The sequence below is a fragment of the Periophthalmus magnuspinnatus genome, chromosome 15, assembly GCF_009829125.3.
Source record: "Periophthalmus magnuspinnatus isolate fPerMag1 chromosome 15, fPerMag1.2.pri, whole genome shotgun sequence".
Classification (NCBI taxonomy): Eukaryota; Metazoa; Chordata; class Actinopteri; order Gobiiformes; family Gobiidae; genus Periophthalmus; species Periophthalmus magnuspinnatus.
The window spans coordinates 22,397,361-22,425,083 of NC_047140.1; the positions used below are offsets into that span (position 1 = coordinate 22,397,361).

Below are 27,723 nucleotides of genomic sequence, written 5' to 3' on the forward strand. Positions count from 1 at the left end.
TTTTGGCGTGACACCCATGTTGCTCGTCGTCATTCATCCTAGCTCACCGAAACGCAGGTAACACGGACGCATTTATACGGTTAATTTGTAATTATTCTGCTTATTAACAGCAAGTTGTTGACATAACCAAACGGTCAATACATCACGTTTGTTGGAGACATTAAATAGGGCAAATTTAACCTGGATTTAACAGGAACTAGCTTCGCCCTGTGCTAACGCCTTCAGCAGCTGGATAGAGGCAACTGTCAACATACCTAACAAGCGGTTTTAGACATTTTATTTTAGATTTGTTGCATAGCCATGTTATTTATAGACAATGTATTGAACTTCTAAATGTAAACTGGCGATTGATTAATGTCATACATGTCTTGTCAACATAAGTAAGCGTAACTTTACATCAAAAGCTGTTGTGACATCTTTATACTAACGAATTACTCGATGGATAATTTTAGAAACGACGGGAAAAGGCTGAGATTTTAGGCCTTCGTCATGGAGCTGGCTCACAGTCTGCTGCTGAATGAAGAAGCTTTGGCGCAGATCACTGAAGCCAAAAGGCCTGTCTTTATTTTCGAGTGGCTCCGTTTCCTGGATAAAGTCCTTGTAGCTGCAAATAAGGTCAGAGCTGGATATTGTAAAAAACAAACAAAACTATACCACTGTGCTACTTAGATTTATATGTATTTTTTTTATTCTGCCAGGTTGATGTAAAGGAGAAACAGAAGAAATTGGTGGAGCAGCTTACTGGGCTTATAAGCAGTGCTCCTGGCCCTCCAACCAGAAAACTACTGGCCAAAAATTTAGCAACTCTCTACAGTATTGGGGACACGTTCACTGTATTCCAGACTTTGGATAAATGCAATGAGATTATCAAAAGCAAGGATGACACACCCGCGTACCTACCAACAAAACTGTAAGAGAACGTTTTTGTTTTCATATTACGATTAAATGTAGTTGACACTATTAAGCAGCTTGGATCTAATTTCTTTAATAATAATGTGAAATGGCATCACCAGCATCAGTCGTTAATCTGACTGTTAATCTCTCAGAATGAGGATGAGTTTTCATGTTTCAAAGGGGGATTAAATATACACGACCAGATTCTGTGTTACATTGAGACTGTGACGTGTATTGATGGAGCCTAAAACCAATCAAAACATCTTTAATGACTTTGAATTACCAAAATCTAAATAATAATTCACTTAACTGATAATAATGAAAATTGTTTAGCTTTTTGTGTTTAAGTTTCTTCATTGTGTTTAATTGTATTTTTTGTAGTGCTGCTGTGGCATGTGTTGGTGCTTTTTATGAAAAAATGGGTCGGATGCTTGGGAGTTCTTTTCCTGATACAATAAACAATCTTTTAAAGGCATTAAAGAGTGCAGAGGTATGATTTGTTTTATAATTTTACACATTTTAAACATTTTATTTGATTTACAGTTCTCTTTCTTTCACTCTAGTCCCAGGGCAGAGGGGAGATTCTCCTCAGTTTGCAAAAAGTGTTGAGTGGACTGGGAGGTGCAGCAGCCTCATGTCACAGAGATATCTACAAAAACGCACGCTCCCTTCTAACAGACAGGTCCATGGCTGTCCGCTGTGCTGTAGCAAAGGTTGGTGCTCCAGCTTCACTTTGATCTGTGATAGATAGTGATAGAAAACTAATTTAAAACGTGTCACAAATTTTATTTTTTTTAAGTTTTAATTTGTCACAATCACACCCAATTTCTGTATTTTCATGTTGTCTTTTGAAATTAAATGATTAATAAACTATACATTTTCTTTGTTGAATCTTGCAAAGATAGTGATTTATATTCTAATTTAGCATTTTTCCAAAACAGCAATTCCACTGTTGTCAATTTTTCTATGCATCTCCCACCTATGATACCTCTATAATATTTCTTCCCCTGTTGTGTCCTTAGTGCTTGTTGGAGCTACAGAACGAGGCAGTGTTCATGTGGACCACAGAGCTTGAGAGCTTGGCCACACTGTGTTTCAAAGCCCTGGAAGGATCTAACTATGGAGTCCGGGTAGCAGTAGCTAAACTCCTGGGAACAGTTATGGCCACTGCTCTGATGCCCAAACAAGCAGCGGGTAATGATAATTCTCTGAAGTTCTATTGTGCTTCTTGCTTTTATTAAGATTTTATATTGAGATTTTAATTGAGACATTTCTGTCCTAGTTATGCGTCAAAATGTGAAGCGTGCCACTCTGGATGAGGTGCTTGAACTCATGTCCACTGGATTTTTGCGCGGAGGTTCTGGCTTCTTGAAGAGTGGTGGAGAGATGCTAAAGGGGGCCTCAGTTAGCCGGGAAGTGCGAGTTGGTGTCACACAGGTGAGGGTCCTACTCATATTAAACAATAATTAAGGTTTTGATCAGTGTTTAAACATAACTGCTGAATAATCCAATAAATAATCCCACAATTTAAAATTATATATTTGAATTGACCAGCATCAAATTGGAGCTATTACGATTTTTTTTTAAGATAAGGTTAAGGTATACTCCTGAAGTTCATACTGTGCATTTAGCCCATTCTGCTAGTAGCTTTAAGTATCTGTCGATACCCAGTAGTAACAGATACTAGTACAGCGATTGAAAACAACATTAATTTCCTTAATACAAATATAACTGAGGTGCTACTTACTATTCTAAGTTTGTGAGATGCCCCAAAACACTATTCTATCCATAAAGCCACAACTTTCTTAAGTCATCACAGTATTAACAATGTAGAAATGTATGATTTAATGTGTCCCTCTACAGGCCTATGTTGTCTTTGTCACCACACTTGGCGGTCAGTGGCTGGAGCGAAACTTTGCCACGTTCCTGTCGCATGTTTTAGACCTGGTCTCTCATCCTCGTGCCACACAAACTCATGTAGAGGCTGTGTACTCGCGCCGCTGTGTGTCCTTTATGCTTCGAGCCACTCTGGGTGGCCTGCTCGGAGAAAAAGCCCAAATCGCTGCAGGCAAAGAAATATGCCAAGCCATCAGCAAGCAGATGAGGGCTGTGGGTAAGGAGGATGGGGGGGAAATATCACGGTTCAGAGCATTACAGAGTAAGTATTCATCCATTATCACTATTTACATTTGAAAATCAACCTTCTTCAAAATTGCATGATGTGCACTTCTTCTTGCTTTTGGGTTTTTGCTCCAGTGTGCAGTGTCGAGGTGCTTTTCTGATTTCAACTTTCCCTCTTGCTCCCCTTGCTTCCCCCAGTATCATCCATTGTCAATATATTTATAGTGGCTATGTAAGGTTATATGTAGACCCATGAATGCACACCTAGTTTGTAAAGATGGATACGCTTGCTTAAGTTTGTCTAGCCAAAGATAATCCAAAATGCATGTGTCATTAACAATATGAAAAAAATGTATGTTGATGTAATTGCTTACACTTTGAAAGCTACTAGCACTTCATGTCACTTGATAATTTTCAACACTCACATGCAAAATGGTGAATCTTACTCTGATTTGCTTGGCAACCATAAAAGTTTACATTATTAGTTTATTTTAATTCAAATGTTAAAATTGTATGGTATTTAAAAAAAATGTATCAAAGAAGTTGGCTGCTATATTTAAAAGTCTACTTCTTGAGTGTTCCTTATTTCTCTAAAGATTCTCTCATTCAGAGCTCTGGAAATATTAATTTGATGACCTCCTGTTTTAAAATCTGTATATTTCTTGGAGCTCTGGATCTGTAGCTAACATGTTTGGAATCAGATTGAAAACTCACAGCAGTAAGAGACTATATATGTGGCTTAAATTATACATGCCCTATTATGTTTTTAATTGATAAAGTAATATAGGTATAATAAAATGCATTCATCTATTAATGCCATTATTGTCTATTAATGCTGTAGTTGTCAAAATAAATAAATAAATTCAAAATTAATCTTTTAAATTGCAAATATTGCTACAGGCTGTTTAGAACTAACAGTCTGTTTTAATTCTATCTTGTGTTTTGCAGAGGCAGTAGTGAATGATTTGACTGGAGAAAACAAAGCAGGGGCAGCTGATGTCTCTGCCAGTCAACATGTGATGGTGTGTGCCCTGAAGGAGCTGGGCAGTCTGGTCCAGAGCCTGAGTGCTACGGCCTCTCCGCTCATACAAGAGCCATCTATAGGTAAGACAACCTGGAACTAAACTTGCTGAGCTAAATGTATGGGTAAGTCTAAAATACAAAGGATGAATGTTTGCTTAAACCAGTGCTTCTCAATTATTTTCTATCATGCCCCCCCTATAAAGAGGAAAAAAGTTCGCGTACAGTACTACAGTGTCATACGCGGAGTCATACGCCCCCCCCCCCCGGTATCGGGGGCGCGCCCCACTATTTGAGAACCATTGGCTTAAACTGACAACACTAAAATGAAATGTCTATATGGAATACATACAGCAGAATTGAAAGAATAAGGAGGAAAATGTAATATGAATGTAATGGATATTTGAATGGTATCTAGTTTATTTTAACCCCTGCCACCCCCAACTTGACTTCTGACTGCTACTAACCAGCACTTCCGTTGTTATTGGCACAGTCTTATTCGTTTAAATGGAGAAAGCAAAAAGTTAAAATGTTCAATGTTCATCTACACCAACAAGTCAACAATGCATCCTTTTCTCTGGGGGAGACTGAAAACGGCTTTGAAGTCAAGATGAGCAGCCCTGTAAAAAAATGCAAAAAAGGACAATAGAGAATAAGTCTATGAATGTTGTTTCCTCAGGCCTGCTAGAGACAGTGACTTCAGTGCTGCTCCACCCCAGCATGGCGGCACGTCTAGCTGCAGCGTGGTGCCTGCGATGTGTTGCCGTGGCGCTACCCTATCAGCTGACCCCTCTGCTGGACCGCTGCGCAGAAAGGATCAACAACCTGAAGAGCTCCCCTGAGGCTGTGAGTGGCTACAGCTTTGCCATGGCTGCCCTGCTTGGAGGAGTGCACCAGTGTCCATTAGGCATCCCCCACTCCAAGGGCAAGGTGTGTAAAGATGCCATACAGTTCAAGTTTTTTCATGGGTTAAAGCCAAATCCTTTCTTACTGCCATGCTGAAAAATGAACCAAAACACAACTAAAATAGAAAACCTGGACAAGATGAATTTATTTTTAAATTTCTATTTTTTTCTGACTTGGGTATTTACTTGTGGTCAGATAGATGTGTGTCATTACCTTACATTTGTTTCCTTTCCTCCAGTTGGTGGTGAGCATAGCAGAGGACCTCCTACGCTCTGCTGCTCAGAACAGCCGCCTGTCACTGCAGCGCACTCAGGCAGGGTGGTTGCTGCTCGGAGCCCTCATGACTTTGGGTGAGTTTAAGAGATATTTGCACTCTAGTCAAGGGTGTCTTTCTTAAAACAAGCTTAAACTAAATGTCTGTATCTAACATCTCACATGTTATGGTGACAGCACTAACATTTCTGTAATATTTTTTATACATGCATTCTTATTATATTTTTGATAAGTTTTTGTCATGGAGAGATCCACAGTATTGTAAGCCTGATGCGGCTTGGTGATATAATGGTCAAAAAACTCATGTGAACTCGACATAATATAACATATTTGTAATGGTTGCCTGCTCAGGTCCGGCCCTCGTGCGATATCACCTTCCCAAGATGCTGCTTCTGTGGAGAAACGTTTTCCCTCGCTCTCAGAAAGAGCTGGAGGCTGAGAAGGCCAGAGGAGACTCCTTCACCTGGCAGGTCACGCTGGAGGGCCGTGCTGGAGCTCTTTGTGGTAAGAAGCAGTTATATCAATGACAAAGGCTTCACTTATATTGTAATGCATTGCAATGTGGATGTATCTCAAAGTAATTTTTTCAAAAATATATTAATTTATGTACATTTAATATTGATATTAAATGTAATTAAATTGCTGCACTCTAGGAGGGCGCTGTTGTCATTCCAAAAATGGAAAGTTAAAAAATATGTTTTCTCTTTCATTGTTTAAATAGTGTAATTGTCCGTAAAACCCCAATCCCTTCATCTTTATTCATTATCTAAATGTTTGTTTATTCCAGCAATGCGCAGTTTTGTGGCTCACTGCCCTGAATTGCTGACGGAGGATGTGATTCGCCGGCTAATGACTCCCATTGAATGTGCAATGACCATGATGTCCCAGTGAGTGTGATTTATTCAACTATTCAGTTCTTCCTTTGTATCCTCTTATATTATTGTAAACACATTGTTTTGCATTATCAGCGTCCCTTCAATCATCAAGGTTCATGGAGCACATCTTAAAGCCAGTGCTGCAATGGTGAGGCTCAGACTGTATGACATCCTGGCTCTACTGCCTCCTAAAACATATGAAGGTAAGAGTTTGAATTTAAATATTATGACTTAAGATACCATGGAACATTTTTCAATTCAGAAAGTGCTCAGTTGTTGAGCACGCAATCAAAAGTCACAATCAAATTAATCATTATACAGTTAAGTATTTGCACATTTTTGTAGGAGATAATAATTATTAGAATATGGTGATTTTACGATATCAAGAGTCCCTGATCTGACGTTCGTATTTTTCTAAATGTGTCTCTAAAACGCATTGCTTGGGTACAGTGCAATGGCAGGAAAGCAGAGGGAGCTACTTACAAGTACAAACTCCCATGCAGTATGGATCTTTTTCAAATATGAAAATACTGGTTACACTAAAGTCTTATCAGGGTATTGTGAGAAATATCAATACTGTAATCTCCCACATTAAATATTAGACTAAATAATTTTAATACTGGACATTACTGAATCCTTAATAATACACAATTCCAACAATACAGACAGGATACATTGAATATGGTACAGTCATAAGATGTAACTGTGGCCTTTTCTGTGTGTAGGCAGCTTCAACGCTCTGCTCCGGGAGCTGGTGGCGGAGTTCACACTGACTGACAATTCGGCAAACACCACCACCTCTCTCCTGCGCTCGCTCTGTCACTATGACGACAGCGTGCTTATGGGCTCGTGGCTGCAAGAGACCGATCACAAGTCTATAGAGGACCAGGTACAAACAGCCTCTGGGGGGATGCTGTAATTGAAAAATGTAGGGGAGAATCCTGCAATTTATTATGGCTGTGGTAATCTTTACTTTTAAGTTGGTAACCTGTTGACTTTAATGAGTTCATATAAAAAAGTATGTTAATAATAATAATAACCATGTCTAATGAACAGGATTTAACTTTGGAGTTATAAAAATTACTAAAGCACACTAAATGGGTTTTATGCCATACTGTGGAATATTATAGCCAAAGTAACAAGTCTGTTCTTTGAATTTTTTTTTGTTGAGGAGTGGCGCTTAATTTATTTATTCAATTTGATTTAATTTTAGCAATCTGTAGTTTTGGCCAAGGTTAAGATTTAATTATACAACTACAGTGACTATGACTCGTGTGATCTCCAGCTGCAGCCCAACAGTGCGTCGGGCAGTGGAGCTCTGGAGCATGACCCCTCCTCCATCTACCTGCGGATTCCGGTTGGAGAGGCCATCCCAGGACCTCTACCTCTGGGCGTCTCGGTCATTGATGCTTCAGTCGCTCTATTTGGAGTGGTCTTCCCTCATGTGTCTTTCAAACACAGGTGAGCGAATCGAAAAAATAAAGTTTTATAATACAGAAAAATGTAGTAATTAAGTACCATCTTTGTTAAAGTGCCTATATGACACTATTTTCTGAATTTTTGCCCTGGAACTGCCAATCTTTACTGAACAAAAGATAAAATGTGGTTGTTGACTTTAAAACTACTGCTTCATGACATCACAAGGTGGAACAGAGCACTTTGAACTTTGGAGATGTAGATAGACTAATGTGTGAATGAAACAAAACACAACTCTAGGTATGTTTTTGAGGAAGTAACAACATTGTAACATGGCTTAACCCTATAGCGTCGAAGGCTATCGTCGCCGATAGAGCACGGTTGCGGACTTTCCAGCAGCGTAACTCCGCAACCAGTCGTGCTCTCATGTAAATTCAAATGGCGTCCCAAAGCGGAGGCACGGGGCTATCTAAATATTTTACCATCATTACGGTAATCTGCCTCTGTTGTCCCTCGAAGTGACGAGTGAGAGCGCGGGTGCTGCGGGGATTTTCCCAGTAATTTATTCTATGCGTAAAAGAAAAAATAAGGATGGATGTGTAAAATAGAAGTAGTTGTGTGAAAAAATGCAGTAAATTCTGATACTTCATTTAAGATGATTTTTATGGCTAAAAAAGAATAAAAGTCTAGGTGAGCTATACTGGCCCATAGTGTGCTCAGTCCTTAAAGGGTTAAGCTTGGTTTGTTACTTAAAGTTCTTAAAAATCTATATGTCTGCAAGTAACTGACTGGCTAACTGTTCTTAGTCCTATTAAGACTAAAATATGAATTCAGTAATGAATAAATAATGTATAATTTGTGTGCTTTAGGCTGCAAATGCTGGATCACTTTGCTGAGTGCATTAAGCAGGCGAAAGGAGTCCGACAACAGGCTGTTCAGCTCAACATCTTTACTGCTGTCCTCAGTGCTCTTAAAGTGTGTAAACTACTCCTACATCCTTAGTATTATCGCTTGCCTGGCACTTTCTGCTTAATGCTTTGTTTGTTTGCGCTAATTTAAGGGCTTGGCTGAGAACAAGAGCACCCTGGGCCCAGAGGAGGTCCGTAAATCAGCTCTAGCTCTAGTCATGGGGGCTTTGGACAACCCCAACCCAATCCTGCGCTGTGCGGCTGGGGAGGCCCTGGGAAGGATGGCGCAGGTGGTCGGAGAGGCAACCTTCATCGCTAGAATGGCACAGACCAGTTTTGACAAGTAAGTTCAGTGGGGAAAAAAAAAAAAAAGCTACTGAGAGGATTGATGTTAAGTTCAAATCCTGTTAAAACAGGTAGACAGGTGTTTAGCACAAATTGGTATTGGCACTTTAAATGGCAACATAACCCATTTTAAAATGTTGTAACTGAAAGTTAATCATTTGTAAATAATATTTTGCACTGTATCACCCTATTATCGATGGTAATCTGAATCCAAGATATTAATAAGGAAATATACATACACCGATCATCACTGAATCATCATATTGAGAATAAAAAACTAATTATAGCAAATCATTTAATCTAGATAAACCAGGAAATATGCTGGATGTTTTGGTACCACTGTATAATAACTACAGTACATCTTAATTGGCCTTAATGAAGCATGAGCAAAGTCTGAATTCATAATAAACAAAGCGTTTATTAAGTATGATTCAGGCTCAGTAACTTAGGGTTAGCAGTTAGAGTATTAAGTAGTTACCAGTATTTGTATTCCACAAATTTGCATTTCCTACACTCATACTATACGCATACATTTTCGGACAAATATTCTTCTTCCCTGCTTCCAGGCTCAAATCGGCCCGTGATGTTGTATCTAGGACAGGACACTCTCTTGCTCTAGGCTGTCTTCATCGGTACGTCGGAGGAATTGGTTCGGGGCAGCACTTAAAGACCAGTGTCAGCATCCTCCTGGCCCTGGCACAGGATGGCTCTTCTCACGAGGTTCAGGTGAGGTGAATTTCAGCTGCTTTAATGGTTCTTGCTTTGTTCAGCAAAAAGTACATTTCTGCACACCAAGCATTTTTCAAGTCACAATTTAGGGTACATAAAAACATGTAACTTTAAAAACATGCACGTAGGCTAATCCTTCAGCTAGGTGCTCCTGACCAAACTCCTCCCTCAAGATTGACAAGAGGGTTCCCAAGAACTACACTGTAGTCTTCAACTGTGTCAGTCTGCAAAGCTGGGCCAAATGCAAAGAACAAAATACCCAATAGATGGGACTATATAATTAATTAATTATTTTATTCGAGGTTCATATATTTCTCACAATCAGCTTGGGCCTTTTTAAGTGAGAGGTTTGCAGCCCTAGCTCAGTAAAAATTTATCGGTAAAAGCACCTGTTTTGGAGCGGAGTTCAGACTTTGAAAGAAGATATTTGACTTTTTTGTGTTAAACGGCAGTGATTCAAAGGTCTTTATTGTTTATGTTCAAGAAATTAATGTTACAAGCATTTTTTAATTATTTTTAATATGGCAAAATGAAATACAATTTTAAATTGTTAGTAATGTATTATTTTTTTTTGTCTATCTTTCTTGTCAGACTTGGGCACTCCACTCTTTGGCCCTCATCGTAGACTCCAGTGGTCCTATGTACAGAGGCTACGTGGAGCCCACCCTCTCCCTCGTACTTACGCTGCTCCTGACTGTGCCCCCCTCCCACACAGAGGTGCACCAGTGTTTGGGACGCTGCCTGGGAGCTCTCATCACCACTGTGGGGCCAGAGCTGCAGGGTAATTATTTAGAGATGAACAAGCTTAGAAAAAGAAATTATTGTGCAATGGTGGCCGGGGACTAAGGCGGGGACTAAGGCGGGGACTAAGGCGGGGACTAAGGCGGGGACTAAGGCGGGGACTAAGGCGGGGACTAAGGCGGGGACTAAGGCGGGGACTAAGGCGGGGACTAAGGCGGGGACTAAGGCGGGGACTAAGGCGGGGACTAAGACTTGACCAGGACAAAATTTGGATACAGCCTTTTTAAAGTAATTTAACAATTACTTGACGCATTGTGTCTTTTCCATAAAGTTATTGCAATGCATTTATTTTTAATGGTCTATTGAAATTATGATACATAAATGAAATGGTTAATTCTCAAGCCTATCATTTCCAGCAAATGGAAGTATAAACAGTAGGCTCCTATTACAATATCTGTATTTCCTTTTATTTTAAGGCAATGGTGCCACTATTTCGACCATCCGGTCGTCGTGCCTGGTGGGCTGTGCCATAATGCAGGACCACTCAGATTCTCTGGTTCAGGCAGCAGCCATCTCATGTCTGCAGCAGCTTCATATGTTTGCTCCTCGCCATGTTAACCTCTCCAGCCTGGTGCCCTGTCTTTGTGTAAGTCAAAGCAATATAGCATTCAAGAGACTGTTGTTTATTAAAAATAGTTAAAATTAATTGTGGCAAAAATTAGATGTTCAAAATTGTTTTCTAGATGCACATATTAAGTGTGAAATAGTTAAGTAGGTTTAAAAAGAGTTAACAACAAAACTAAAACTGACAATTGTTGCAAGTTGAATGGGTGGTGCCCATATTATATACAATAATAAGCAGGCAGTCATCGTAGTGCTTATTGGGACAAGCAAACCTTCCAGTAAAATTCCAGCATTGCAATGCAACAACAACAGCAGGAGAAAAGAAAATATGGAATAGAAAGATGTAGCGATTTAACTAGACTATTAAAATATAGACTTCATTAGAGTTAAATCCAGATTGCATTATTTGATATTCTGACAACTAATACTAAGACATAATGTAAATAATCTCAGACATTACATTAGCCTCATGGCCATATACACTACCAGTCAAAAGTTTGGACACAGCATCTCATTCAGTGTTTTTTTCTACATTTTCTATACATACAGAATCTATAAAATGTATAAAGTAAGATATATCTGGAATTATGTAAAGAAAAAAAGGTAAATAACTCAAAATAAATATTTTTTGAGAAAACAAAGGGTGCCTACTTTGAGGATTTGAATATAAAATTTTCTAATTTTTCTTTTTTCTTTATTACATAAGTAGTAAAGAATATATATGTGATGTCTTCCTTATATATTTAAATGTAATAAAGTAGTAAAAATAAAGAACTTGACTGGTAGTGCCACTTTCAAGCCCAACAGAACAGAATGAACAAATAATAAAGATAATAAATCATGCTGGTTAAATTTGTTTGTAGGTGCACCTGTGCAGCTCTCACCTGCTCCTCCGACGCGCTGCTGTGGCCTGTCTCAGACAGCTCGCCCAGAGAGAGGCAGCCGAGGTCTGCGAGTACGCCATGAGCCTCGCCAAGAAGGCAGGGGACGGCACAACCATCAGTGAGTAAAAAGGAACAATAACATAGTTTCAAATATTTTCTCTGCAGACATGGAGTATTATGTGGATTTGGAATAGTAATCTTGATTTGAATAGTTTTGTCTAGTTTAGATTTATTTCCTCGACTGGTTTCAATATATTGTTCTTCTTGTTTCTCGCAAAATGAGTTGTCCAGAGTCAGGTTTTTAAGGACTGTAATTACTGTTATTTTAAAGTTTAATTAAATAAAAGTTATTTAAACTCATGTAGATATATGAAACTGCAGTGTTCAGTTAGTTGTGCTTTGTCCCTGATTCTAGACCTAAACATCACAGAGACAGGTTTGGAGGGAGTTCTATTCGGGATGCTCGACAGAGAAACTGACAGAAAACTCTGCTCCGATATTCACGACACTCTGGGACACATGCTTTCATCGCTGGCCGTGGAAAAACTCTCCCACTGGCTCAAACTCTGTAAAGATGTCCTAGCAGCAACCACAGGTATTTGATAGTGTGTGTGCGTGTGTAGTGCAGATCTGTATGTATATAGATTAAATGTAATAACTACTACTAGGAGGGATATAGATATATAGATATACAGTATATAGAGATATTATGATATAGAAACATGATATAGATATAGATAGATATTTTATCAGATATTTGACTTGTTGTGGCCGGATAGAAATAAAGTTCACAAACTTCACAAATTAACATTTCACTTATGTAAAAATAATTACTTATTTGTCTGATACAATAGAATCATCATGAGCAGTACAATAAATTCTAAACATACAGCCTCCTCTAAAGCTACATCACTCATCAATATTGAAATAAGTAAACATCTGCCCAGTATAAAAACATTTATTGCCCACCCCTAATGCATGCCAACGTGTTTTCGATTAACAAAAATCTGAGTACCCGGAGGAAACCTGTGTAAATGCAAACTACTTCCTACACTCATACATTTTACAGTTTATGTTTGTGTTTTGCAGATGTTGGTGGAGCCGTTGTGTTCGAGGTGGAGAGAGATGAGGAGGACTCGGAGAAGAACAATGAGACTGACGATGACACCATGTTCACGGGACTTGGCGATGATGACAAGTCCAAGCCCTCTGTAGCTCCTCGGTGGGTCACTCGAGTGTTCGCGGCTGACTGTTTGTGCCGAATCATCCTGCTCTGTGAGAACGCAGACAAAGCCCACTTCGACCTGGCAGCAGCCCGCTCAGCTCAGGCTAAGAAAGGTACCAATAATTAACTACCCATGACGCAGTGGTTTGGGGTAATTATATGGTGTCAATCAGCAGTCTTAGGTTTACTTAATGAGAGAGTTGCAAGTGATTTTGAGAACCACATTTGTTTCTTTCATTTATTACAACAATATACATTTGTTTTTAATTATGATTCAGCCAGTTTAAAAAATAAAATATTCTTTGTGCCTTCTTTGTACCCAACTTGAATAGACTGAAATGAATGCAATGAAATTCCTGTTTCAATGCAATGAAATAACAGAAAATTATGGTATATTTTTTCCAATATTTGTCCTTGTGTTTCAAGCAATAATGGCACAATTGCACGTTTTGTAACTGGGGACTATTAGGGGTTCATTAAAGCTTTCATAACCTAAACGTCACTGACAGAATTGGTACACAGCAAGAGAGGTAGAGAGAGAAATGGAGAGAGAGTCTGTGAGAGAGAGTAAGAAAGAAATGAGGTGGAGAGAGAGCGGGGGTGACTGGTTTGCCTGCTGTGTGCGCCGGCTAATCCCTTGAAAGGTGCACTTTAACAAAAACTCAATTAGATCTCTTCCTCAAGGCTATATCCTGTTTCTTTTGGTGCAGTCCAGCACACTTAGATTTTCACTGGAGAAAACTGTACATTCTTGTGTCATCATTATTGTTATTTTCAGATCTAAACTTCTTACAGCAACTACATCATATTCACAATATTCAGTTATTCAGTAATATATAAAGACTAGTGAGCTTTAAATGACTGCACTGGGCCTCAACCAGGAATACTTTAACATAATAATTTATATTTTTGGTTAAAGTAATGCAAATAGAAATGCATTTGTAAATAAAATGTGCATCATAGTTTAACCAGGGGTAAATAAAACAGTATCAACAATGAGTAAACCCTGGATAACCAAAGCCAGAACAAGATGTAATGTTGCATTCACCCTTGCACACACATCAAAATTGTGACTAAACCAGGACTAGAGCAGGAGCAAACCTAGTCTACATCAGGACTAAGCTGAGCTTCAGTTAGAACAAATATGAACACAACCTAAATCACATCTCGAACGGATTTCTAACAAGTTAGAGCAATACCAGACCAAAACTAGTACAATTAAGTCATACACTGCAGATAACTCATGTTTACCAAAGGGGATAAAAGTGATTTCGAAATATTGTGCAGCCCTAACCAATACATTTACCACCAGTTTGACAACCACTGGCTGAAAATAATTTTATTATTGAGCTAATCTGCTTCCCTTCAGGAGATCTGCTGGTGCGTCACTTGTCTGACCTCATCCGTATGGCTTTCATGGCGGCCACAGACCACAGTAACCAGCTGCGGATGGCCGGGCTGCAGGCGCTCGAGGACATCATTAAGAAGTTTGCCTCTGTCCCAGAACCTGAGTTTCCTGGGCATGTGATCCTGGAGCAGTACCAAGCCAATGTGAGTACCTCATATTACCTCCTAAAAAATGTTATTACATCTACATATTCAAAATGTTTTATGCTTTTTGTTAGTGCACATCGGGTTGTCTTGGATTGAGTTTTGTTATGTTGTAGTTCTGAGCTTTGACGGAGGAAATGAAGATGTATCTCCTGTTTGAATGCTTTTAGGTTGGCGCTGCTCTCAGACCGGCGTTTTCACCTGATACTCCATCTGATATCACAGCTAAAGCCTGTCAGGTAAGACTCTCTGCCTTGAAGTCACAAAATCACTGTTCAAACTAAAATCCTTCCCTTAAGACTGTAATACTAAGAAATACATAATACCTGGTTCGTCAGGTTCTCTGTCAGCATTTAATGAACAGTTTTTGATTTTGAGATTGATGTAAAATGCAGGTGACAGGACTGAATTTTAAGCATGTCTGTTAGCTATATGACTAATATAACATTCTTACACTGGCACAATGCTGTCAGAAAGGGGAATATTCATGTCCTTTTATTTAAATGTGACCTTCTGAAAGTAAAATTTGTTTCTCAGTAAAACGGTGACTTAAATTCTTCAGCATAGTGGTTTGTCAGCAGTAAATGCTTTCTCATTTCAGAAACATTGTGTAACAATAAAACTGATCAGATTGTTAAAGATTATTTTACCTTTTTACAGCTTGTTCAACTATTGCATTTTGAGAGGTCAAAGTAATGTGTCTAGTTTTGTAAATTGTTTATAGGGCATTAGTGACAAAAGTTATAATTATATAGTTGGCACACTGTTATCAATATTTTGTCCATAAACAAATGTTATGATCATTTCGAGTAACCATTTCAACATTGTATAATTACATTTACATCCTGTTTTGATGCTTTAGGTTTGCAGTACATGGATTGGCAGCGGTGTGGTGAGTGACCTGAATGACCTGCGAAGAGTACATAACCTGTTGGTCTCGTCCCTGGACAAGGTGCAGGCTGGGAAAGGCTCGTCCAGTCAACTGTACAGCGAGAGTGCCACTACAATGGAGAAACTGGCAGTTCTGAAGGCGTGGGCTGAGGTATGTGCAAAATCCACTGTTTCATTTATATGTAATCCATCTTTCTTTGTACAGCACATTTTTATCAAAACACTCTGCAAAGTGCACCACAGAGTGAACACAATATCAATAAACACTGCATAAAAATAGCAAAAAAAAAAAAAAGTATACAATACAAAATAAGAAGATCAATTGAGGACGGTCAGAGGACCACACAATTTTCATGCCAGTTTAAGGTAAGGTACATGTAATTGATCTCTTGTGTGGGAAATTCATTCTTTGCATTTGACCCATCCTTCAACCAGTGGTGCTACGGCAACTTTCAAGAGCACTGAGCTACTGCCGCACAGCACTCAATGACCCATGTCCATGATCTTGAGCTAGGCTTGGTCTCGTTTAAGCGCACTATTTCTTTCCACCACCAGGGTGTGCTCCTCCTTGTGCTTCTCCTTCTGCTCCTCACACTGGGTGATAATGGCCAATTTCTCATACTCTAGTTTGTGTTTTGAGCGTTTTCCCTGCTCCACCTCCTGCTTTACTTTGTCCTGTTGCTTCTGCAGGATTTACACAAGTCTTCAAGTTTAGCCCGAATATGTTTTAACTGCAGGTTAATTTTGATTTCCCGGTTCATGGATTTGCCTATGGCCTCCTTCATCTTACGAACCCGTTTTTCCTTGTTCTGCAGTTGCTGCACCATCAGGACCTTTTGCTGAGTGGACTCTTGCAGCTTTAGGTCCTGTTCTTGAGACAGTTTTACAAATACAGACATCTCTTGTTTAATGTCTGCCAATACAGTCTCCAATTGAGTATTTTTCTCAATGAGAGCTGCATTTGTTGTCTCTTTTTGTTGCACGATCAACTTGTAACCCTCAGCTTGCTTGCACAGGGACAGCTTTGTTTTATCAACAGTGTGTTTTAGTTCACTTTAGCAGACTCCTCCCTGTCTCTTTCTCTTAGCGTCTTAAGCTCAACCAGCTCTTTCACTAGACTCTCCTCTCTGGAGATGGTGTCAAAAGCTGAAAAAGCCAAAACTAATTTTAACAAAACTAGAGTCATCCCCATCTTGTCTGCTTTTTTCTGCCTCTGTTGACTGTCAGATCCAACAGAGCTTTCCTCGTGGAGTTTTCTGAGTTGTTCGAGCTCCTTCATAAGATGTTTTTCTCTGGCTTTGGCTTCTGCAGCTTTTGAGGCCATCTCCAGTTTAGACAGAAGCAGAATAATCCCCATCTCGTCCTCTGCTTTTTGTCTTCTCTGTTGTTCTTGGACGACCTGCTGTTGTAGTCGCTCTATCTCCTGCTGCATGGTTTCACCAGTTGGTGTTTTTGCAGCAGGTTTTCCGTGAAACCCAAACGCTCACACTGCTCCTTTATAAAGGGTTTGACTTCCTTTTCAACTGTGGTCTGGTCAGATTTTTTTGACATGGGGGGAGTTTTTGCCAGCTCCTTCATGAGGTTGAATTTGTCAGTGTAGAGGAGTTTGTCCTCTTCCAGTGTAAGGTTGGCTCAGTTTTTCATCGACATTATTGTCACTGTTCGCTCTGTTCAATTCAATTGCTGCTCGTCAGTGCAAGTACTGATGTAAAATGAGGTTGATAAGGCCGTGTGCTACACTTATAAATTTTAGAATAGAATCCTTCTGTGTCATAAAACAAATAAAATCTTGATGATGTCATGTGATGTTATGTATGGGCTGATGTGGTAACATCCCTGATATATTTAGTGTATTTTGTTAATTAATGTAATCAGCATAAATTTAAATTTTAAATACTTTAAATGTAATAGTAATCCTAAAAAGTATCACTATGAATATGTGAATTTAAAAACATGTATACTAACTGTCTTTTCATTATTTTAACCCATCAACTATCATAGGTTTATGTTGTGGCAATGAAGATCAAGAAGGAGGCAGAGTCTAAGCCTGCTAAACCAGTGAGGAGTGGAGATGAAGATGAGGATGAGGAGGATCTCAGTGTGGACGTGTTGCCTCCGGACAGTCTGATCACTTTGGTCCAACCGGAGCTGCCCTCTCTGAGCCGTCTGTGGCTGGCCATGCTCCGAGACTACGCTCTGCTCACTCTGCCCGCTGAATTCTCTAGCCAGCTGCCTCCTGATGGTAAAGAATAGGGGCACTTTTTTAACTTTAATTTCAACATTTTCAACCATAACAGCAAAATAAGGAATAAGAAGGAAAGTGCCAGTCAAGTGCCTGTACCAGTTTTTTTTTTTACACATATTTGAGCAGAACTCGTCTTGCCCCAGTTCACATATATTGTATAAGCAACTCTTGAGGTCAAAGTAAGCACGCTTTGTATTGTCTGAATCTAAGTATAAAGCTTTGTGTTGTCTGATCAGGGAGTGCGGTGTTAGTATGCTAACTTTAACACCATGGTAAACTTCACCTCTAAAAATAGTAAAAAGTGCTAATAAACTCGATGCAGTGAATAATTAGGATGCTTGGAATGCATAAGGTCAGTGTGGAATAACTTTGGACCTCTGCAAGTCCCCACCATAGTGCACCTTTGAATAGATTTTTAGAACAAATTGGGCGATGTAATGACTGGGGCAAATTTTAGGCACACCTAATACATGTTTTAAGTCACAGTTTTATTTTGCTGTATTAATTTAAAGAATTTCCCTTGTGGATCAGTTTGTCTACATATATATGATGCACCTTAAGTCATGATATTGTGGCATGTGTTTTTCAGGTGGTGCATTCTACACTCCAGAGACCATAGACACGGCTCGGCTGCACTATCGCAGCTCCTGGGCTCCTGTGCTTCACGCCGTGGCCCTGTGGCTGAACAGCACTGGGTTTGGTGCTGGAGAAGACAAACCTGATTCTCCCTCTGCCCCATCCAAAGCTGCAGGAGTCCCTCAGCCCAAAACATTTGAAGAATCGGTGAAAGATAGAATGCATCTTATTCTGGGTAAACATTATTTGTGTATTTCTAGAGCTGTATTTTGGGAGTTTCACAGTGTGTAGCACCTGACTTACCGTGTACATTGCAAGGAGTTTTTGTTTACCTTCAAGTTTTGCTCTACATTTGCCAGTGGACACACCCTAATAGTATTTTTGCATTTGCGCTCAGGTGTCAGCATTGAGTTTCTTTGCTTTCCACGTCCAGAGGAGCCCATAGAACATGTGATGTCTTGTCTACAGGCCCTATGCACTCTCCTAGATTCACCATGTGCCAAGATGCACATTGCAGAAGACCAGGTAATGTTTCTCAACATGTTTTACAATTATATCAAATGAAAATTGACAGGGTTCTGGTAAAACACTGCCTGAAGGAATAAATGGAAACTAACACACGATAAGCTTGTCAGGACAATGTCAGAACTGAAGGGGGTCCATAGAAAATTTTAATTTGCTATGCACCCTGTCTGGACTACTAAGGGGTTACACAGACACAATTATGCTTAACAAGTCATTGACTACACACAAGTGGACTTTGGAGGGCCTTTACTAGAGTTGCAGTGTACCAGGGGTCAGCTGTGAAGTATTTCTTGTACTACCAGCTATTGTCAAACAAGGTCATGGCCAACAGTTCTGTTACATTACACACAAGTGTTAATTTACTTTATTAGGTCCAAGTCCTCATTCAAAGGTAACTACCCTTGGAGTAACCTCAACTAGGAATCTAATCTGTGCTCTTTTAACTTGGGCTGTATGATTTTGGGGAAAAAATTTTTTGTTATATTTGTAATATATTGTATTGATACTTTGCAACATTCTCGGGGTGTAATGCTAACTCTAAGGACTGCTCTGTCTGAGGCCTGTTAATGTAAAAATAAGGTTCATATTAAAGCCTGTCTGACCAATCGGTGAGCTAATTTGTACTGTTAAACAAGTCTCTCACATACAAAATTACAGTCACAAGCAGGCTAGCATTAGTCAGCAGTTTTTCAGTTGGTTAGTCTCACCCTTGTTTAAAAACAAACACCATACAAGACCACGAATGTGTATATTGTTCACAGGCTCCTGAAAATGTGTATTTTGTCTTGAGTTTTCAAACTTAAAGTGTGCATTGTGTCACCATAGAAACTGCTGAACATTCCACCATAGAGATTCATATGGAATAGCTCTAGCATGATGTCACTGCAAAGTATCTATATATTTAAAAACTAGGATTCTGTTCAGAGAGCAGATTGTAAACAATGAGCAGGAGCATTAATATTTGAGAGAAGACTGAAATATTAACTGATAAACTAATAAGAGGAGTTTCATGCATTTCTATTATCTAAATAATTGAAACCTTTGCACCTTGAAAGCACCAATTGGACCAACTTAAACTGCTACTTAAACTATGTAAATGAAAATAAATTCAAGTCAGTTCAAGTCACAAAATGTGTTGTGTTCTGTAGTTATTAGCAGTGGAGCTTCTGAATGTGCTGCACCGACTGTTACTGACCCGGGACCCTCCGGCGGTTCAACTCCAGGTCACTGCCGTCGTCCAGGAAACCATCAGGGCAGCACAGGACCAACTGCAGCGACAACGCTCCTCCAAAAGTCAGACATGTACACTTTACATAACTTTTAATGTTACTTAATGTTATGTATGATGTTTAGTTACTTAGCTAGATAGTTAAGATGATATCTGTATCTGTAGGTTGAAACAAAGTTTACATCTTGCCAGTTGCTTCCAGTTCTAGGGTTGCAACTAGCAACTGGATGAACAAAGCATTTTCATAGTATTTTCTACAACTTTTTTCTAACTACTGTATATTCGATAGTGCATCTCTGTTGGCCAAGCTGTTTGAATTCCCAATTACCCATTCAAATTATTTTCCATTTCATTATTTTCCTAAATGCATTCATAATTGCCTTTTGGTCTAATGCCTTGATTGAGTCCCAGTTCCCAGGTGAAACCAATGCCCAACAACAAAGGAATTAATGAGATTAAGTAATAATTGTACCCCAGCTTTATCTACGTCTTTTTGAATGAGCTGTGTTTAAACTGTGTTTTTCTTACCTTCAGACAAAGATGAGGAGGTAGAGAAGGAGTCTGTACCGGGCCTGGGAGAGGGAGGTGACACTGGGGAGCTGGTTCCTGGTAAATCCCTGGTGTTTGCCACCATGGAGCTGCTGGTGTTTATTCTGGTTCGGCATTTACCACAACTCAATACCAAAGTGAAGGAGTCCCCCAGCCACGCCGCACTCAGGCCCCAGAGGCTGTCGGAGGAAAGTGCCCGGCTGGTTGCTCACACGGTGTCTATCCTGGCTGAGCTGCCTTCCCTCTGCACGCCAGCTGGTGAGGCCCAAGGCAAACTACAACACAAGTAGTGAATCTCAACAGATGCAGTATAGTTTTATTTTAATGTCTGTTAATGTTTGACAAATGTTTATCTTAATTTTGACAATCAGTGAGTTCAGAAGGCAATTTACTCAGATTATTTGTTTAGCCTTTTGACAGCCTACAACTGTCAAAATTTGAATTTCATACAAGAATAAATTTGTTCTTGCTATCAGTGGCAACGTCCAGATTAAAATTCTGTTAAGATCTTAGGTCTGCTTTGGAATGCTGTCTAATAATGCTTTAGTAAGGTACAAATTAGCTCTAGCAAAATCTGATTTAATGCATTTTTTTTCTTTTGCTAGATGAATGTGTTTGTGTGTGATCCCTGTTAAATAAACTTTGGTTACTTATTAGTTTAGATAATCTTGTTCATATATTTGTCTATGCTTCTGTGAACTTAGATCTTTAACAAACTCTGAATCTTTGTTGTGCAGGGAGCATGACTATCCTTCCTACAGTGCTCTTTCTTATCACTGGAGTCCTGAAGGAGACCGCTCTGAAAACTGCAGACAACTCTGTGCCCGCTCCAGTTTCCGCAGCGCTACAGGCCATCAAAACCATCATCACCTCACCCCTGGCCCGCGAGGAAACCATAAAGACGCAGTGGACCACCCTTGTGAGGAGCAGCCTGGCTTCTGTGCTAGAATACTCACAACCAGGTTAGTACAGAGATGGATTTAAGATCCTTGGGTGTGGTGGTGTCATAGTCTGAGATAGGAACAAGTATTCCTGTATGCAGCATTATGAACTGTCAAGTATCCAAAATATGTTTCATTATTTCAGAACAAATATCTAAAGGGTAATTCCACAAACACTGAACCCAATTTAATTGAACCTCCTCATTTTTAAATCTTTACTGATTTGATCAATTTAGTGCTCATAAAACCACCAAGCAGTTAAATGTGCCCTGCTAGGGTTTAATCTTTTTTTTTTTTTCAGATACATTAAGTCATACAATGAGAAATACACAGGCATTGTGCAGAGTAGTTTATAAAGGATACATTTAATTTATACACAATATACACAAGAGAAATTATTTAATTGCTCAAAATGTAAATCCAAAGCCAATTTGTAATAGTAAGAAAAATCTTTAACCAAAGAAATTTTACCCACATGTTTGTAAAAAAAATTGCTATAATGTCATTTGAAATCCTGTCTGGTTGAAAAGACTCTTCTTTCTAAGCAAAAACTTCTGGACTGATGTAAATGTGTGTATTTGTTTAGATGAGTCCCGGCCTGACATGGACGACGTCAGCATGTTGACAGCGATCACTCTGTTTTTGCTCTCAGCGGGCAGTGAGCTCGTGGGTGTTACTGTGCTGCAGAAGGGCTGTTTGGACCGGTACAGGAATGCTCTCAACTCTGGGGATCCCTGGGTAAGCACTTGCAAACTGGCAAAAAACATTACTTATAGCCCCACTAAGTACATCTTATGAATTAGTGTTAGCATTATTTGGTCAAATATTTTCAAAGAAAACTTAGCTGGATTCTTTGACATATTTTTTTTTCTCATTAGTGGTTTTCAGATTGTAGAATGTGATGTTGCCATTCTTCCAGGTGGGGAGACAGTTTCCCTATTAATTGCAATACAATATTCAATAGGTAAATTCTCAAATGTTGGACCCGATTATTTCTATTTAGAATGGAATCTGCATTTTAACAATATTAATTTTAGCTGCCCTCCATCCGCATTAATATTATTTGCCAATAGAATGTTGTGATGTCATCTGAAACCCAGCATTTTGTTCACCAATTTATTCAAGACAAAATATTGCTAAGCTCTGTGAAGTGATTAATTTGTGTGAATACATTTAGGAAGTTCTAATTTAGCCTCAACTACCTTTTAATTTATTATTTGTAAGAATAATTTGTTGGAATAGAAAGTAGAAATGGAAAGCCAGTGTGGATAAGATAAGATATGCCTTTATTAGTCCCACAGTGGGGAAATTCCAGTATTGCACCGCACAGTTCAAGAACAACATATGTCCATCCATCCATCCATCTTCTTCCGCTTTATCCGGGGCCGGGTCGCGGGGGCAGCAGTCTAAGCAGGGACTCCCAGACTTCCCTCACCCCGGACACGTCCTCCAGCTCCTCCGGTGGGACCCCAAGGCGTTCCCAGGCCAGCCGAGAGACATAGTCCCTCCAGCGTGTCCTGGGTCTTCCCCGGGGCCTCCTCCCGGTGGGACATGCCCAGAACACCTCCCTAGAGAGGCGTCCAGGAGGCATCCTGAGCAGATGCCCGAGCCACCTCAGCTGGTTCCTCTCAACGTGTAGGAGCAGCGGCTCTACTCCGAGCTCCTCCCGTGTGACCGAACTCCTCACCCTATCCCTAAGGGTGCGCCCGGCCACTCTGCCCAGGCCCATTTCAGCCGCTTGTATCCGCGATCTTGTCCTTTCGGTCATTACCCAGAGCTCATGACCATAGGTGAGGGTAGGAACGTAGACTGACCGGTAAATCGAGAGCTTCGCCTTCCGGCTCAGCTCCTTCTTTACCACAACGGACCGATACAGCGACCGCATCACTGCAGACGCTGCACCGATCCGCCTGTCAATCTCCCGCTCCATCCTTCCCTCACTCGTGAACAAGACCCCGAGATACTTGAACTCCTCCACTTGGGACAGAGACTCACCACCCACCTGGAGAGAGCAAACCACCTTTTTCCGGTCGAGAACCATGGCCTCGGATTTGGAGGAGCTGATTCTCATCCCAGCCGCTTCACACTCGGCTGCAAACCGCCCCAGTGCCTGCTGCAGGTCCTGGCTCGAAGAAGCCATCAGGACAACATCATTTGCAAACAGCAGAGATGAAATCCTGTGGTTCCCAAACCAGGCCCCCTCCGGCCCCTGGCTGCGCCTAGAAATTCTGTCCATAAATATAATGAACAGAACCGGTGACAAAGGGCAGCCCTGGCGGAGTCCAACATGCACCGGGAACAGGTCTGACTTACTGCCGGCAATGCGAACACAGCTCCTGCTCCGGTCATACAGGGACCGGACAGCCCTTAGCAAAGAGCCCCGGACCCCATACTCCCAGAGCACCCCCCAAAGGACACCACGAGGGACACGGTCGAATGCCTTCTCCAGATCCACAAAACACATGTGGACTGGTTGGGCATACTCCCATGAGCCCTCGAGGACCCGATGGAGAGTATAGAGCTGGTCCAGTGTTCCACGACCAGGACGAAAACCACACTGCTCCTCCTGAATCCGAGGTTCGACTATCGGTCTGATTCTCCTCTCCAGTACCCTGGAATAGACCTTACCGGGAAGGCTGAGGAGTGTGATTCCCCTGTAATTGGAACACACCCTCCGGTCCCCCTTCTTATACAGAGGGACCACCACCCCGGTCTGCCATTCCACAGGCACTGTCCCCGACCGCCACGCGATGTTGCAGAGACGTGTCAGCCAAGACAGCCCCACAACATCCAGAGACTTGAGGTACTCAGGACGAATCTCGTCCACCCCCGGAGCCTTACCACCGAGGAGCTTGCCAACCACCTCAGTGACTTCAGCCAGGGTGATGGACGAGTCCGCCTCTGGGACCCCAGTTTCTGCTTCCTCCTCGGAAGACGTGACAGTGGGATTGAGGAGATCCTCAAAGTATTCCTTCCACCGCCCGACAACATCCCCAGTCGAAGTCAGCAGCTCTCCACCCGCACTGTAAACAGTGTTGGTGAAGCACTGCTTCCCCCTCCTGAGGCGTCGGACGGTTTGCCAGAATCTCTTTGAGGCCGTCCGATAGTCCTCCTCCATGGCCTCCCCGAACTCCTCCCAACCCCGAGTTTTTGCCTCTGTGACTGCCCGAGCCGCGGCACGCTTGGCCCGCCGGTACTCATCAGCTGCCTCAGGAGTCCCACGAGCCAACAAGGCTCGATAGGACTCCTTCTTCAGCTTGACGGCATCCCTTACTTCCGGTGTCCACCACCGGGTTCGGGGATTGCCGCCGCGACAAGCACCACAGACCTTACGACCACAGCTACGAGCAGCCGCATCGACAATAGAGGTGGAGAACATGGCCCACTCGGAGTCCATGTCTCCAACCTCCCCCGGGATCAGCAACATATGTATAATTTATAAATGGTTTATTATACAACACAATGCACTGATTATTACAAAACAATATGCTTGCTAAACTTGTTTCTTCAAAAAGAGATCCTATCTATTACTTCAATGACTTGGTTCTTTTATTAAAATAATCTAGATTTCTCCTTTTCTTTCAGTTGGAGGCCCGGTGTTATCAGCTGCTACTGTCAGTGTTTCAGCATTGCAGTCGTGCCCTCTCCACTCCATATATTCATGCTCTGGCCCCCATCCTGGTGGAAAAGCTGAAGTCTGTGGAAACCAATCGACCCATGACCAATGTAGAGCTGCAGGCTGTACAGGAGGGCATTAGGGTCCTAGAGACGCTGGTCGGCATGGGAGAGGAACAAAACAGTAAGTCTGTCTGCTGCACAACATTATATCTTTGGTGAAAGGTCCTCAAAATATCAACTATAAAGGAAGCTTAAACCCAGGAATACTACACTGAATGTAGCGTCCTTTTGGTTAACCATTTTTTCCTGAGTTTTCTGACAAGCACTGCAATTGTGATGGTCTTAATTAGCAGTATTCTGTTGAAAGTTCACATTTTAAACATGTCCAGGAGCATTAACATTTGAGAGAAGAAGGAAATATGAACTGCTAAACTAATACAAGAATCAAATGCATTGCAGTTTGTATAAGTCTAAGGTTTGTGGATTTTTGCATAAGAAGAAATAACTGCAGTGTTTTTGCTAAATCTGACCATTTGACTTGCAGTTTTGTTTCAGTTTGTGAGAGCAATTGCGCTTGCCACCCTACTGTAATAAATGTAATGTATTCAAATGTTCAATAACTGATGAATTGCGTTTGGTTCAAATGTAACTGGTATTATATGGATAACCTCTTTGACTTAGATCAATACAATTGTATTAGAAATGTCAAAAGAAGTTCATCTGGATTCGGTTTTGTACATAGGCTTATTATTAGTTTTACTAAAGTTTTTTGTATATTTTCTTTCTTTTCTTCTATATCTTTATTTATACAGAGAAACCTACTGACAGCACTTGGGACTCAGTTTTTCTTGTGTGCCCAGTTTAAAAAACAATACAAGCAGAAAAACAAACAAAAAACAAATATACAAGTCCATATAAAACATTGAAAGCAGGTGCAGGTGTGTGTATTAATGTTCATTACCAGATTATTAAATTGTGATTGGGTCGCCAACGCATCAAGTTTTCTGACCAGTAATAACGTGACAGTTGTGATCAAATTTGACATTTTTTTCTTCATATCAAGATTTCGTTCACATTTTAATTTAACTACTTAACCAATACAAGAATCACACGCGTTTCAGAGCATGTTTGTTCTAAACTACAATGGCTACAGGTTTTATATTTAACAAAACCCCAACACCCCAGCTTTTGAATAAATTAATATTTTCAATAAATGTGTGACACAGCTTTTATGCATAATAGCAAATCTTTTATAATTTGTCCCGCGGATTACATGTCTTTTACATGTGGATTTCTTGAAATGATTTTAAAGGTCATCCTGCCTTCCTTCCTTTGTTTTAATCTATTAATTGTTATAGCTGGTGGAGCTGAGCTTATGTGTCGTAGCAGATAATCCTTGACATTGTCCTCTAAAAATACATGCATATGAGTAATCTTGTCTAAGAAGATTATTTAGACATTGAGCGTCTGACATGAAGCCTTTCTTGGCCTTATTCCCGATGAGCCTCTTATCTGAAGGAAATAAATATAGCCTGAAATCTGAATAGACCTATATTTTATCCATTATTACTAACAGGTTTGTCTAATATCTGCAGTATTTGTTTTTTTAATTTAGGTGACAAAGAATCATGAAGGTTCTTGAATTCAAGTTACTTGCATCAAAGTTGTATTAGTAATATTAGTGAATGGTGCCCCACAACAGTTTAACCAAACTACTTCTTATTTGCAGGGGTCCAGTTATTGGCTCTCCTTGTCCCTACCCTCATCTCGTACCTCTTGGATGAAAAGGCCATCTCCTCTGCACCACCAGTCTCTAAAGGTCTTCACGAGTTTGCACTTCAAAACTTGATGCGCATTGGACCCCTGTACCCAGCTGCCTTCAAGATCGTCATTGGTGCTGCTCCAGAGCTCAAAACTCGCCTTGAATCTGCCATAAGGGCCAACCAAGCCAGTAGTAAAGCCAAGGCTGCAGCAAGACAAGCCCAACCTACTGTACAGGCTGCACCGACCATAAAACTCAAAACTAGCTTCTTCTAAAGACTGCTAAAACATGCTGAACAAGGTTAACATTTTATTTTAATGTAACATGTCATATCTGTCATTTAGTGATGTTTTTATTTATACTGTTACACATTTTACTTAGTTGTAATTTTTAAGTATTTTTTTTGTAAATAGTGGCATTTATTTGAATGTTTAGTCATGCTGCAGAATTAATGGATGTAATTTTCAGACTGATACAGACATATTTATGTGAAGGGACCATTTCTGATTTATTTTCTTTTTTTATTTAGCATTCCTTGTCTTCAGTTGGTTTCTCTATCCTATGTTAAATTACTATGGCCATGTATATAAGTGTGAAATACATCATAAATCATATCAGGATTACATGTTTACATTGTTTTAAACCTCGTGGGTTTAACAGAAAAGAGCCTGTCTCATTTTAAGCAGATGTTGCCATTAAATTATAAATGAAATTTTAAAAATGTATTCATAATATGAATGAAAACATTTAAGGATCAAACACCTCCACCTCCATCAAGAGCATCAGTGGTTCTACATTTTCATTTCAGATATTCCATAGCTGCTTGTGAAATGACCTGCACACATAATAAATTATTTTATTTGAATTGTATGTGTC

At 40.3% G+C, this 27,723-nt stretch overlaps 1 protein-coding gene across 2 annotated transcripts; it reads left to right on the forward strand.

Annotated features, from left to right (window-relative positions):
• On the forward strand, positions 1-27,710 carry heatr5b (HEAT repeat containing 5B). 2 transcript variants are annotated; one of them, XM_033979154.2, is made up of 36 exons: positions 1-57; positions 453-615; positions 699-910; positions 1,276-1,384; positions 1,458-1,607; positions 1,917-2,088; positions 2,177-2,331; positions 2,758-3,052; positions 3,964-4,119; positions 4,715-4,965; positions 5,180-5,291; positions 5,566-5,718; positions 6,002-6,101; positions 6,183-6,292; positions 6,815-6,978; positions 7,375-7,550; positions 8,375-8,480; positions 8,566-8,756; positions 9,325-9,484; positions 10,079-10,268; positions 10,705-10,874; positions 11,716-11,854; positions 12,152-12,331; positions 12,826-13,074; positions 14,331-14,512; positions 14,683-14,751; positions 15,375-15,554; positions 17,405-17,645; positions 18,238-18,459; positions 18,622-18,749; positions 19,898-20,042; positions 20,512-20,784; positions 21,264-21,488; positions 22,054-22,205; positions 25,053-25,266; positions 26,815-27,710. In XM_033979154.2, exons 2-36 carry the CDS (start codon positions 490-492, stop codon positions 27,120-27,122), a joined length of 6,165 nt encoding a protein of 2,054 aa, XP_033835045.1. In that variant the 5' UTR covers positions 1-57; positions 453-489; the 3' UTR covers positions 27,123-27,710. The 2 variants fall into 2 exon arrangements, with proteins under 2 accessions (XP_033835045.1, XP_033835046.1); XM_033979155.2 differs by having other exon boundaries at positions 2,758-3,007.
• The last annotated feature ends 13 nt before the right edge of the window (positions 27,711-27,723 follow it).